Source organism: Pleurodeles waltl, chromosome 4_2, assembly GCF_031143425.1.
Source record: "Pleurodeles waltl isolate 20211129_DDA chromosome 4_2, aPleWal1.hap1.20221129, whole genome shotgun sequence".
NCBI lineage: Eukaryota > Metazoa > Chordata > Amphibia > Caudata > Salamandridae > Pleurodeles > Pleurodeles waltl.
Genome location: NC_090443.1, coordinates 943854763 through 943868024, shown reverse-complemented (window position 1 = coordinate 943868024; position 13262 = coordinate 943854763). Strand labels below are relative to the sequence as shown.

The 13262-nt window shown below is 41.1% G+C and overlaps 1 protein-coding gene across 3 annotated transcripts in view; it reads right to left on the bottom strand.

Moving 5' to 3' along the window:
- LOC138293504 (vitamin D3 hydroxylase-associated protein-like) overlaps window positions 1-13262 on the bottom strand; it is a 203123-nt gene that overhangs the window by 57853 nt on the left and 132008 nt on the right. For all 3 annotated transcript variants that reach the window (XM_069232744.1, XM_069232745.1, XM_069232743.1), the window contains exon 9: window positions 6247-6344. In XM_069232744.1, the coding sequence (XP_069088845.1) occupies window positions 6247-6344 (98 nt within the window). The remainder of the gene's footprint in view (window positions 1-6246; window positions 6345-13262) is intronic.

Genomic DNA, 13262 nt, shown 5'->3' with positions numbered 1-13262 from the left:
TGGGGAGAAAAAAGAACCTGCAAGAGTGAGATAAAGAAACGAGAAGTGTAGAGTGATGGAAGAAAGAGGCATGAAATGGAATGAACACTAGACAACCTTGGGATACGGCATCACCGGGCTACTCAGAAACACTCTGAACCACTGCACGTATTATTATTATTATTCCTCCAACTGAATAGCCTACGGAAGCCTAATTACATGTGAGATTATCTGTCAACTCGATGGTTCATTTTATCATCAAAAATGGATGAAAGCTACAATCAGCCCTGTGATGATGTACATATATCAGCTGTAAACTGAGGCCGATATTTATACTTTTTTAGCGCCGCATTTGTGTAATTTTTTGACGCATAAACGGTGCAAACGTACAAAATATAATTGTATTTTGTGCGTTTGCACCGCTTTTGCATCAGAAAAATGACGCTTATGTGGCCCTAAAAAAGTATAATTTGGGCCTGAATTCGTTGAGTTATACTTGACGGATTGCCCTTTCGATTTACTGGGAATTATGTTTTTTTTTTCCAATACCTTATTGAAGACTGCTTGTAAAGAATAGAAACGCAACGAAAGTAAACAGCATTCACATGCAGGAGACTTCAATTACAATATTGTTTCGTGTGATAGAACAGAATGTTTGCGAAACTCTGGGCACCATCTGTCACAAGCTAACCAAAGCTCCATAATTGTGCAGCTCAGTGAACCACGAATCTCCTGAAGAGTTTGGTGTTTATCTGAACCAACGTGGGTTAAATCCAATGATTTTCACAGATGTCTGGTGTAGCTGCAAACATTTTAACGCATTTCTGAAAGGTTGGTATATGCTTTAGGACTGGGGTGATAAGACATTTAGCAGGACTTCGTAAAGTTAGTTCAAATTTGACCAAATTCTAAATTTCAGGAATTATATAGGGCACTCTCCCTTAGAAGCATCAAACCATCACTATTACATGTGGATCCTTTCTGCACAATTTGCCCCAAATGGGGCATAAGTTACATGTAGGTGGCATGCTCTCCCTTCAAAATTTCCAAGTAGGGGTCATTTTCTATACAGAATGCACACTGCGCTCAAAGGATGTTAAACTGTAGGCAGTGCTGTGTGCGTCATTTGAAAACGGGAATGGCTATATGAAATATGTGCTTGTATCACAGTGTTACTACATTTATCTGACACAGATAATTATTTTTCTTTTTAAGGCCCTTACTCTGTTAAAACTTGGCATATTTAGTACTATTGACTATAATGCACTTGCAGTATGTTAGATAGGACAAATGCCACCTTTTTGACAGAGTACCCTGTCAAACTCTAAATAAGGTCTTTAACTTTTGGCAAATCTTTTTAAAGCAATAGATCAACTAGAATCAATTGTTAAATGTCTTATTTTTGTGTTATCATAGCAGAAGAACAAAACCTATAGGGCACTGGGTGTCATGTGTAAAAAGATACAGTACACTGCTTCCAAGGAATGGAGTTATGTTCAAGAGCCAAGGTGCAGGGGATGAGAGGTTCAGACGTCTGCTTCTTTTTTGAGTTTGTTTCATTGATATTGCCAATTTAATTGGTTTTTAAATACAATAAGGCAACTATGACATGGTCAGTGAAATCAGTGTATGCTGCATATGTCAAGCAGATAACTGATTGTGGACTTACGTAAATTGGTCTCCTCCCTGAAATGTAACAGGCAGGCTACGCAGAAGAGCAACAACAGGACATGAATTCATGATTGAGCTGAAGATTGGGTTAACGATACCTGACCTCCTCTACACATTTGATTAATTTTAATATGATTTGACTCACACAGGTTGGACGTATGGGCTTTTGTGTCAAATGTTTTTGCAAATATTGGTTTATGAGATGACTTGGATGACCTGCACATACCTCAAGTCATTTATTAAAATGTTCATGTATTTAATTTTGGATTTTTGAAAGGCTCTGCTCATCACATAATTGTCACCTCAGATTATCAGTAAAGGGTCCCAAGGAATCAGCTATGTTAACAGATAGATGCTCTGTATGACCAAAGATAATCAATGACATTAATACACCGGTCTGCTGGATGACTCCATTGATAATCTAATGTTATGGCGTTTCTTACAATGATAAGTTAGATGAAACAGCCTTATATTATCCAGTGGAACTGACTGGTCGCATGCACCGGGCTACAAAATGAGATACTGGATGGCTTGGTCTCTAGATCAGATATATAAGCTGTATAGAAAGTATAGGTTTTAAATTTTTTTCTGACTCTCGGAAGTTCTCTTAGGAATTGGGTCAAGGGGAATTGATCGTAGGTAGCATAAAAACAGACCCACAGAGAAACTCAGGGGCATATTTATACTCCGTTTGCGCCGAATTAGCGTCGTTTTTTTCGACGCAAATTCGACGCTAAACTAACGCCAACTAACGCCATATTTATACTATGGCGTTAGACGCTTCGGGCGCCAAAGTGCCCGGAGAGTGCGTCATTTTTTAGCGTGAACCCCTTCCTTGCGTTAATGATATGCAAGGGAGGCGTTCCCGTCTTAAAAAATGACTCCCAGGCCTTTACGTGGTATTTATACTCCCGGGCAAAAATGACGCCCGGGAGTGGGCGTGGCCAAAAACAGCGCTTTTGCGCCGCTTTTTAACGCCTGGGTCAGGCATGGCGTTAAGGGACAAGTGGGCTCAAAATGAGCCCAGAGTGCCCTCCCCTGCCCCCAGGGACCCCCCCTGCCACCCTTGCCCACCCCAGGAGGACACCCAAGGACGGAGGGACCCATCCCATGGACATTAAGGTAAGTTCAGGTAAGTATTTTTTTTTTTTTTTTTTGTGGCATAGGGGGGCCTGATTTGTGCCCCCCTACATGCCACTATGCCCAATGACCATGCCCAGGGGACAGAAGTCCCCTGGGCATGGCCATAGGGCAAGGGGGCATGACTCCTATCTTTACAATGATAGGAGTCATGTTGATGGGGGATGGGCGTCGAAAAAACATGGCGCAAGTCGGGTTACGACGATTTTTTCGACGTAACCTGACTTGCCCCATTTTAAGACGCCCATACGCCATTTTCCCCCTACGCCGGCGCTGCCTGGTCTACGTGGTTTTTTTCCACGCACACCAGGCAGCGCCGGTCCGCTTGCGCCGGCTAACGCCATTCCATAAATACGGCGCCCGCATGGCGCTTCAGAATGGCGTTAGACGGCGCAAAATCTTTTGACGCTAAACTGCGTTAGCGCAGTTTAGCGTCAAAAAGTATAAATATGGGCCTCAGTTTGTCTGTCCATCTGTGTGTTCATTTTATTTCATAATGTCTTTTGTTTTAATATTCCGAGCGTTTTATCCTATCCACATGTGAACTATAGAAGAGAGGAAAAACTAAACAAATGCTGCAAGGCACAAGACAAATAACAGATCGTAAAAGCATATAAACATGGAATCTGAAAATGGAGTGGATTAAGCTGCTAAAAGATGAGCTCTGGAAATTCGTTATTTCATTACCCTGTAAAAGAAGAAATTATAAAAAGCAAGTCTTAAATGTTTGAGAGAAAACGGGGTGCAAATCTGAGCAAATCTGCTTCGAAAAGGTCCAAGACTAGAAATAGCATTAACCTTTATTCACTCCCAGGATTGGGACTCTGTAAACATAATAATTTGTTAACACATTACAAAACACAGAACTTTTGTTCTTTTCATTATGGGATATTTGGTCCTACTGATAGGTGGCAGTTGTAGAGCTAATATCTGTCATGAATGGATTACTGGATCTCTGAGCATGGGCCATTACACATCCTTGTTTAGTGTAACTCATGAAGTTAGTATTATACACTCAAAAGATTTGACAGGGAAAATTGAAGCAGTGGAGGTCCACAAGTAACATGGAGAGGGACATTGAAGGCCCCCACAACCACCCCAATGGTAGGCGCAGTCACAATCTTTATCTATGATCGTGCGGTAGTCCAATGCATCTTTTCCTAGGTTACAATTCACTGTGAACCAGTAGAGACATCTACAGTCCAGTACCAGCTACACTGTGAGTGTCTCTGCAGGTGCCTTTATAGGGGGTCAGGTTAGGGATAGCCCCACGGAGAAATGTAGCAAGTGGTTGCACTGTCCTCTGTGTGGTGCGTACTTTCTGTGCACCTCCACCAGAGTAACCAAAGGGAATATGAGTAAAGCATTCCTTTATTTTTATGTGGTCATACCCCATGCAAAGGAGAGAATACCTACTACACATTGCATGGGTACCAAATGTGCTCCAGAATAAGATGTATTAAAGAAGCAACCACACAAGTGTTTTCAGCCGCATCTGTAATACAGTAGCAGTAGCTATCATTATTTATTATTGAGTACTAGACTAGAGTAATGCATATAATAATGTGATTGGTCCAGCAGGTAATTTTTGCAGGCATGATTTGATAATCAGGTTCCGGCTCTTAGAAAATGTCGTTGCATGGTCAGTGTTTTGGTCTCCATTTTAGACACAAACCTTTAGGTTAACATTTTGTTCTTGTGGTGACCTTTTCCACACTTTCCTGCTAATGTGTGAATGTGCTATATGTGCATCTCTGATAGGCAGCAACGACCTATAGGCTGTATAGTTAGTTCCAGGGTCATACTTTTAGAACGCAATGCATTGTTTTATTTCTTGCTGTGCTTGTTAGGAAACACTACACTTTAGCTAAATGAAACCAACTGAGCTATTCTGCGACTTTGTTACAGTGAGATAAGAATGGTACTTTATTATATGAACAGTTTCTGTGCTAAAGCTCAGTGAGAGGAGCAGTTTCATGCTGGGATTATCACAGAACCTCTATGAACTGTGACTGAGGTGCAGCTCTGCTGACTCTGACCTCCATCCTGCCAAAGGGGTAACCCTGTGCTGGCTTCCTGGCACCTAACACTAAGATGAAGGGGGTTAGAGTATCCCAACTGATCTGGCAAAATGGTACTCCCACTATACTCCCCTACTCCCACTATGCTCTCTTTAGTGTAGCATTATATATAGATAGGAGTAAGCACACATTGGCAATAATTAACATGGTTGAGTTGCTGATATTGTTTACTGTTGGACCTGGCCTTTTTTGCAAGTTCATCCTCAGACTGTTTGCCTCCTTCCTCCTATTTTTCTGGCATCTTGCTGTTGGCTGTAGGACTCTGAGCACTTTATCACTGCTGATCAGTGCTAAAGTGCAGGTGCTCTCCCTTCTAAAGTTGGTATGATTGGCTTACACCTAATTGGCATATTTAATTTACCTGTAAGTCCCTTATACAGTGGTATCTCTATACCCAGGGCCTGTAAATTAAATTCTACTAGTGGACCTGCAGCACTGCTTGTGCCACCCACAGAAGTAGCCTTTTCAAACCTGTCCCAGGCCTGCTAGCGCAGGGCCTGCATATGCAGATTACTGCCACAGGGATATGGCACCTACATTTACTTGCCAGGCCCAGAACTCCCCTTTTGCTACGTGTAAGTCACCCCTAAGGTAGGCTCTAGCTAGCCCTATGGGCAGGGTGCTATGTATGTAAAAGGCAGGACATGTGCCTGGTTGTGTGGCCCGTCCTGGGAGTGACAAACAGCTTATTTGGTATCTCAGTGCTGTGAGTGCTGCTTTTTCATAGGATTGCATTGGAAATGCCCTGCCTTATGTGTAGGGGGTGTAGGGGTATTCTCTGATTTATGTGGGGTAGCCTAGGCATATTTAGTATGATTGTAATGGTACTGAGAAATGTTGCTTACTGGTGTAGGTAGATTTTTCATTTCCTTTACAGAAATGCCTTTAGCACCTTGAGAGTACTGCTGCCAGGGAGAATCACTGCCGCGACCCGGGCGCTTTTGAAATCTTACTAGTAGGAGTCAAATGATCTCCTTCCATCTTACACTGGTTGCCTGTTTGGGCTGTGAGGGTTTCTCCATTGCAGACTGTGCTGCTCGCCACCTAGGCAGGATTTGACTCCTCTGGCTTCTGTACAACTACGTCCTCTCCAGTCATTTTTCACCCACCATTAAACATCCATAATTCTGCCACGCCTTCTGCAACATTCAAATCGAAAACTTCTAAGTAGCATCCCAAGCTTTTTGCCTATTTATGTATGCAGGTTTATAATTTTAATCGTTGCCCTATAGAGGTCACAAAACTATCCTGTATAGTACAACAAACAGAGGCCCTCCATCACAGAAGATAATGTAAGACAATGAGAAAGCCAGGAAGCATGGAATTTACAATGTGCAATCAGAGAGCAGTAAAGCTTGATGTGCCAGAGACTTACAATGCATCCAATAAACTACTGCCACCATCTGCAAATACTCCTCTCGTGAAAATTTCAGTTGACATATATTCAATTCGGGGAGGAGTGAACTCTATGAGCTGTAAGAGAAAGAAGAGTACTTAGCAAAGCTTGCGTGCTACTCCTACTACTACTACTCCTGTTGCTACTACTGCTACCACAAAGACAACTAATGTTATTGCTATATTTGTTATGCAAAAATAATAGTAGAAATTGTAATTCTAACAATTCTAACAAAAGTATTGAAATCAATCTTTTTAAATGAGAACAAAAGTAATATTTTTAAAAGTAATAAAAACGATACACATGATGTTAAATTATTTATTATTAATTTGTGCGAAGGGTCTCACTATATTAGTAGTCAATTATATTACTAGGAAAAATCACAATATCAATGAAATATGGTGCACTTCAACCCTAGTTATGATGGCACAGGCATTTTTCTCACAGCAATTCAAGTCACGTATTTAAGCAGCACTAAACAATATTAAACTCAATAAATACAACTGTAAAATAACTTTACACACCAATGGGAACGGTCCAGCATGATCTGCAAAGCCAGGCCCTCCCTGAACAAGGACAGAAGCAACCTGGGAGTGGTTATGCCCTAGCTAGGGCTCATCAGCTTGGTACAGCTTTATTCTAGTGACACAGTGTGGACAGGACCCAAGTCTGGGCACATCTTTCCCACTTAGTGTGACACACTAAAGTATACAAAAAAGTTATGAATGGAATGCTTGAAATTATCTAGAGAACCTCGAGGTTGCTATTTCCCATGGTTTTCTTCCTTTCACTCTACTCTAATTAACTGGGGAAGAGCAGACTTATGGCTGAACCACATCTTAAAACCTGAAAAATTGATCCTGGTAATAAGACAACATCACTATACACCAAAACTTCAGCATATCAATAGCTGTTGTTTACAAATGACTGAACTGCATTGAAGATGGCTAGGGTTTGTGGAAAGTAAACACAGGTCATTATTCATCAAATTCTATCAAGGGATTGTGTCCTTTGCCTTAAAGGAGGGACATGAAATATATGCAGTCTGGTCTGTGGCACTTCTGCAATTATGCTAGGGAGTCATTCCCTATTTCCTCTTAATATGTCCTGCATTCTCCAGTCCATACACAGACGCTTCACTCAGATCTTCAAGTTGGCAGGTGTCATAAGATATAAAGATGATCTAACTGATTTATTTACCACAGTGTTTGCATATTACCTTTTTTGCAGTTTTGGCGAGTCTGATGTAATCATAACTCAGTGGCAGATGATAGGGGGCCTGAAAAGTCATTGTTTGTTTCTTGCAAAGTGTTTCAATGTAAATTTATCCAAGAATTGTAACCACTTAACAGCACTGCTGTAAGAAAGCCCTACATCTGACGACCCCTTGCCATATGTCTGAAAAAACAATGTTATATTTCTAAGGCAGTGAGACTAGTCTTTGGAACTCTCTTCCTCTCACCCTGCACACCATCGCATGTCTATTTACATTCAAAAGGAACATAAATCTCTCCAGCTTCAAAAACATTTCCAAGAACAGCCTCATTTTGCACAATCTTCACCCTCCGCTCTCAGGACTCCCTGATTTGACTCTCTTTCTAGACCTACATTTAGGCTTTTGTTTCTACTGTCACCTAATGTGGATGTAGCTTATTACGCTGAAATCTTTATACTTCTCCTACCTTCTTTTTGTATTGTTCAATTACATTTATTTTCATTCCACTCCTCTCTCTATTGTTCTCATTGTAAAACACTTTTTGCTCCTAAGGCATGTTTGCACTGTACAAAAATCCATAAATAAATGAATGTGCGTAGATTTATATAGCGCGGCTTATCGCCTGTGAGGGTATCCAGGCGCTGTCCATGGGCACAGGGAGATTAAGTGATTTGCCCAGAATCACAGGACGTTGCGCCGACGCCGAGGTGCGAACCCGGATCCCCAGCTACCGCTTCATGTAATATATATCCTGCATGACAAAACTGTATGTAATAATTTCATGAGAATTTCCAGAAATAAGTGTTAATGATTAAGATTCATTAAGCCAAGGTTTCTTTCTTTAATTGTTTTCAATAGCATTTAATTTAAGTTATTTAGGGTCAGATGTATCAAAGTTCCATTTTGCATTACCTAAATAGCGAGTTTTAGGTAATTACTATTTAGGTAATGCAAAATGGAATGTAACAAAATAGCAATTCTCTAATTGTGATTTCTTAAAATTTGCAATCACTATTAGGGGATCACTATTAGGGGATCACTATTAGGGACTGAGACTCAATTCGTTCCTATGGGCCTCAAGGCCCATAGGTGAGAATAGTTTTGCATTTCCTAACTTGCAAATTCCTTTTAGGAATTTGCAAGTTAGGAAATGCAAAAACAAGGGTGCTGAGGGCCGAAGGCCCCCTTTGATGCACTTCCCTCAAATAAATTGTGGACATGTAAAGCACACACATGCCCTAGTGGCATGTGTGTGCTACATGCACTTTAAAAAAATGCATTTTTAATTCACTTTTTAAAATTGCATATGGTTACCACCAACTTGGAATTGGTGGGAATTGCATTTCATAAATGCCAAGTTCGCATTTGGGAAATGCTTGATACAAGTGCATAGGGAATCACAAGTATGAATACCCTATAATCTCAAATTGCGATTCCCTATTCTGAGTCACAATTTTAGGAAATCACTATAATCTGTGATTCCCTAAAATGGGACTGTGATGCCTTTCTTACATCATGGAAGGCTATTTTGCATTCGTAAACGGTGGAAGTTTGAGATTTGCACCGTTTGCAAAATGCAAAATAGTTTGATACATCTGCCCCTTAATCTCAGACGAGTAAAAAGCGGAGCCGATTTTACTCTTGTGACCTGCAGATCACAGCAGATAAGTATAGTAGGCGTTTAACTTACCAAACTATCTTGCAAGCAAAATGTCTTTGTCCAAACATATATTTTTTGTCACAGGAAGGACTTTGAATACATTTGTAGTAAGTAATACAGTATGAAACTGATAAATTGTATGCCTAATTTGCAATCAGATTTTCGGATTTATGACCATTTAATAACAGTAAATAAACGTAACTTACTCTTGCATAAGTTACATAGGGGCATATTTACAATCTTTTGCTGCAGGGCAGAGCCACAAGCTTTCTTGCTGTGCCGAACTACGTCAAAAGAAAAGGTCAGGAATGAGCCGTATCTACATGATACGGTGCATTCTTGTCCTTTTCCCCCATGCCGCTGCCCAATGGGCTGCTATGTGCCAATGCAGGCACCCTTGCACCATGGTGCAAGGGTGTATGCATTGTGGGGATGATTGTTTATGTGCAGGAAGGGACACGTTCCAGCACAAAAAGAATCACGAGAGGCATTTTCCTACTATTTCGAAATGGATAGCTCGTGTTTTGGAGCATCTGTTAAACACCCCTTTATAGCGTGTGCCTCCCATGAAACATCATAACCATTTGGCTAAATTAACTGGATATTTTTGCTTTACAGTATAGTAAGTTTGCCTCTGTCTCTGCCTCTGTAAATGTAAGGAAAATAACGGTACTTAAGTGGTGACCTTAATCCAAAACATTTGTTATTACATCAATGCATGCACACTTGCTTCATCAAATTGCAAAGAAATCTACATAACTTAGTAAAAAATTAAATAGCCAGGTTTTTGTGGATTTATTCCATTTGAAGATCAGGTAAATTGCACTAATTTTTATTGGAACAGATATCTCACTCCCATCACTTTCTGACCACTATCCAATTATTTTAATTTGTAGCTTGGTACAAGATCAGATGGCCCTAGAAAACCATCTCTCTGGAGTGTTGATTTTTCTTTAATTTAGAACCTTAGGTACAGGGCAGGTGTAGATAAGTTCTAAACAAATTCTTTGAGATCAATGAAGACCCTAAGGCCCTGATTTATTCTTTTCTTGCGCCGCTTTAGCATCATTTTTTGACAAATACAATTGTATTTTGTAAGTTAGCGCCGCTTTTTGCGTCAGAAAATTACGCTATTGTGGCGCAAAAAAGTATAAATCAGGGCCTAAATCCTTTGGTGCTATCTGGGAAGGGAGGCCATCAAACCTTATTTTTGTGATGCCCTGATCTCTTTACAGTTTATAAAGAGGATACAGTGCATATAGATACCCTTGAAAACAGGCTGTGCAACAAGCAGTCACCATGAATCCTCAAACGGTATGGGGAGCAAAATGAATAAGATTCAAAAGGATGTAATCTGGCTTCATATCTTCAAAGAATTAAACAACAAATTGCCTCTAAGTGTTTCTAAGGGCTACAGTAAAATAGGAATACTATCAGCATAGAAAAGCTAAGGGCCTGATTTAGAGTTTGGCAGATGGGGTTACTCTATCACTAACATGTCAGATATCCTGTCCGCTGTATTACGATCCTATTATATCCTATGGGAATTGAAATACGGTGGATGGGATATCTGTCACGTTTGCGACGGAGTAACCCGTCTTCCAAACTTTAAATCAGGCCCTAAATCGTGGCATGTCCACAACCAAACTAAAGAAATGTGCACAAAGGTAATGGGCAGTAGAGGGGTATGAGGCCTCCAAACACTTTGGAAATGTTTCCTTAAAAATTCACAGTACATTGTATGCAGAGTACAGCAATCCTGAGAAAAATAACATTTCTTGACTGATAGTGTAGCTGATATAAATCAAATCACACTTGAAGATCAAAGGACATTAAAATATGTAGTCACAGATGAGGGTTCTTACCACTACAACACACTGTCTGCAGCCAAAGCACCAGGGGCCAGTTGTACAAAGCAGTTTCCATGTCGAAAACAGCGAATTTAGCTGTTTGCTACGTGCAAAATGCACTTTGCAATGCACAAACCTCGTTTTGGTAACCTGGTTTTTCAGAGCAGGCAGTGGTCCTGTGGTCCTGTGGACCACTGCCTGCTCTAAAAAATAAAACGAAAACGTTTATTTTTCGTTTTTGTAATGCATCTCGTTTTCCTTTAAGGAAAATGGGCTGCATTACAAAAAAAAAAAAACTACTTTATTAAAAAGCAGTCACAGACATGGTGGTCTGCTGTCCGCAGCAGGCCACCATCCCTGTGAGGGCCGCCATTCACAAAGAGGTTGCAATTGTGACCCAACTCATGAATATTCATGAGGTGGGCCTTTGCGACCCCCTTGCGATTTGCAGATGGGGTCAGGGACACCATCCAACATTCTGAATTGCGACTTGCAAATTGCGAGTCGCTCTGACTCGCAATTTGAGGGTCGGAATTCAGAACGTTCCTACATCTGGCCCCAGGTGAGGATGGTTTCCCGAGTGAGATACATAAATATGACTGTTGTATTTAATACTTTACTGAAGAGAAAAAGATTACAGATTCACTTTCCAAGAAAGTCTAATTTCAGTCCTGAATCCAGATACAAATCCAGAGTCTTGCCGATCACCCCGACCTACAGCTATGTTAATCACAGTCCAAACCATTTTATCAAGGTGTTACCTGCTGTCCTTGCTGGCATGATCCACAGAATTAGTCACTAGGGGGCATATTTACAAGACCCTTGCACTGCTGTTGCATCACATTTTGGGATGCAATGGTGGTGCAAACTTTGAACTGATATCTATGAGGCCATGCAAAGCCACTTTGGGTGGATTTGAATGGCGTCATAGATATGGAGTAAGGCAAGGCAGCACAAATTGCTGCGTTGCTTTACTCTGCGCATGGGAGACGTTTCTTGGGCATTGCGATGGGTGTTCCCATGCAACACCCATGAATGTTTATGCATCCCCAGATTTACAAGAGCTTGTAAACCTGTGGAGGTGCCAAAATCTTACACCTCCCCAAGGGAGGTTCAACAAGGAGAAATATCTTTAGTTCTCCTCGTTGTTATCTCTTCCCATGTGTGCTACATTCTGCAGATAACAGATTTGGCAGCGCCACGCACTGTCATTTCCAAAATGCAGGGATGCGCTATATTTACCAGAATAAAGCGCACCCCTGTGCCAGCACTAAATTTGGTGCTGTGCGCCAATACAGCCATACTTGCTCCATGGTGCAAGGATTGCTGCATTGAGGGGGAGATTCTTTTTGTGTAGGAAGGTATCCCTACCTGCACAAAAACAGTCTTAAATGGTGATTTGCTCTTTCTGTGTGTGCTGCAGAATGCAGCACACATAGAAAGAGCAATAAACGAGGAGAAATTAAAGCATTTTTCCTTGTTGCGCCACTCTAACACCACCTCTGGGGTGGCGTTAGATTTTGGAGCTGCCTCAGGTCTCCGAAAGCCAGTAAATCTGAGGCAGCGTCAAAATGCAATGGGTGTTGCTGTGGCACACGCACAGCAACACCCATTGCATGCCCCTTCCACGCAAAGTGCTGCGTGTGAAGAGGCCGTGTTTACAAGGTGGCCTTAAGCCACAAAAAGTGGCTTATTGCCACCTTGTAAATACAGCGCAGGGTATTGCACTTCCAGAGCGTCACAAAAAGTGACGCTTCAGTGGTGACAGGGCCTATTAAATCTAACCCTTAGTGTTTTCCCTAGCACCTCTATAGGAAAATTTACATAGGGTATATTCATGAATTGAACATTTTTCAGCAATACACAGGTATTGCATCAGTCACTCTAAAATTGATGTGTTCCTCCTGGATGTCATTACTGATAATTTGCTCATCTCATATGAATGCCCATGTTAGGTACTTGAGGATCTGGCTTTATGCAAGGGGTAACAAAAACATAAATTAAATTGTGGGGAAATTATGGGTGGTTTTCCAGAGATGGAGGCACTTGACTATCAGTCTTGTGTAAGACTTATAACCTAATTAAAATACATGTGCTCCCACATTTTATGTTTTTATTTCAGGAGCTGCCTTGTTTTTCTAAGGAAACGTTTTTATCAGCTCATTAGCCAGCAACTCACTTTCCTATGGGTGGTGGAGTCCCCTGCGGTTCCAGAGAGAAATTAAGGCCCATATTTAAACTTTTTTATTGCCGCAGTTGCGTCATTTTT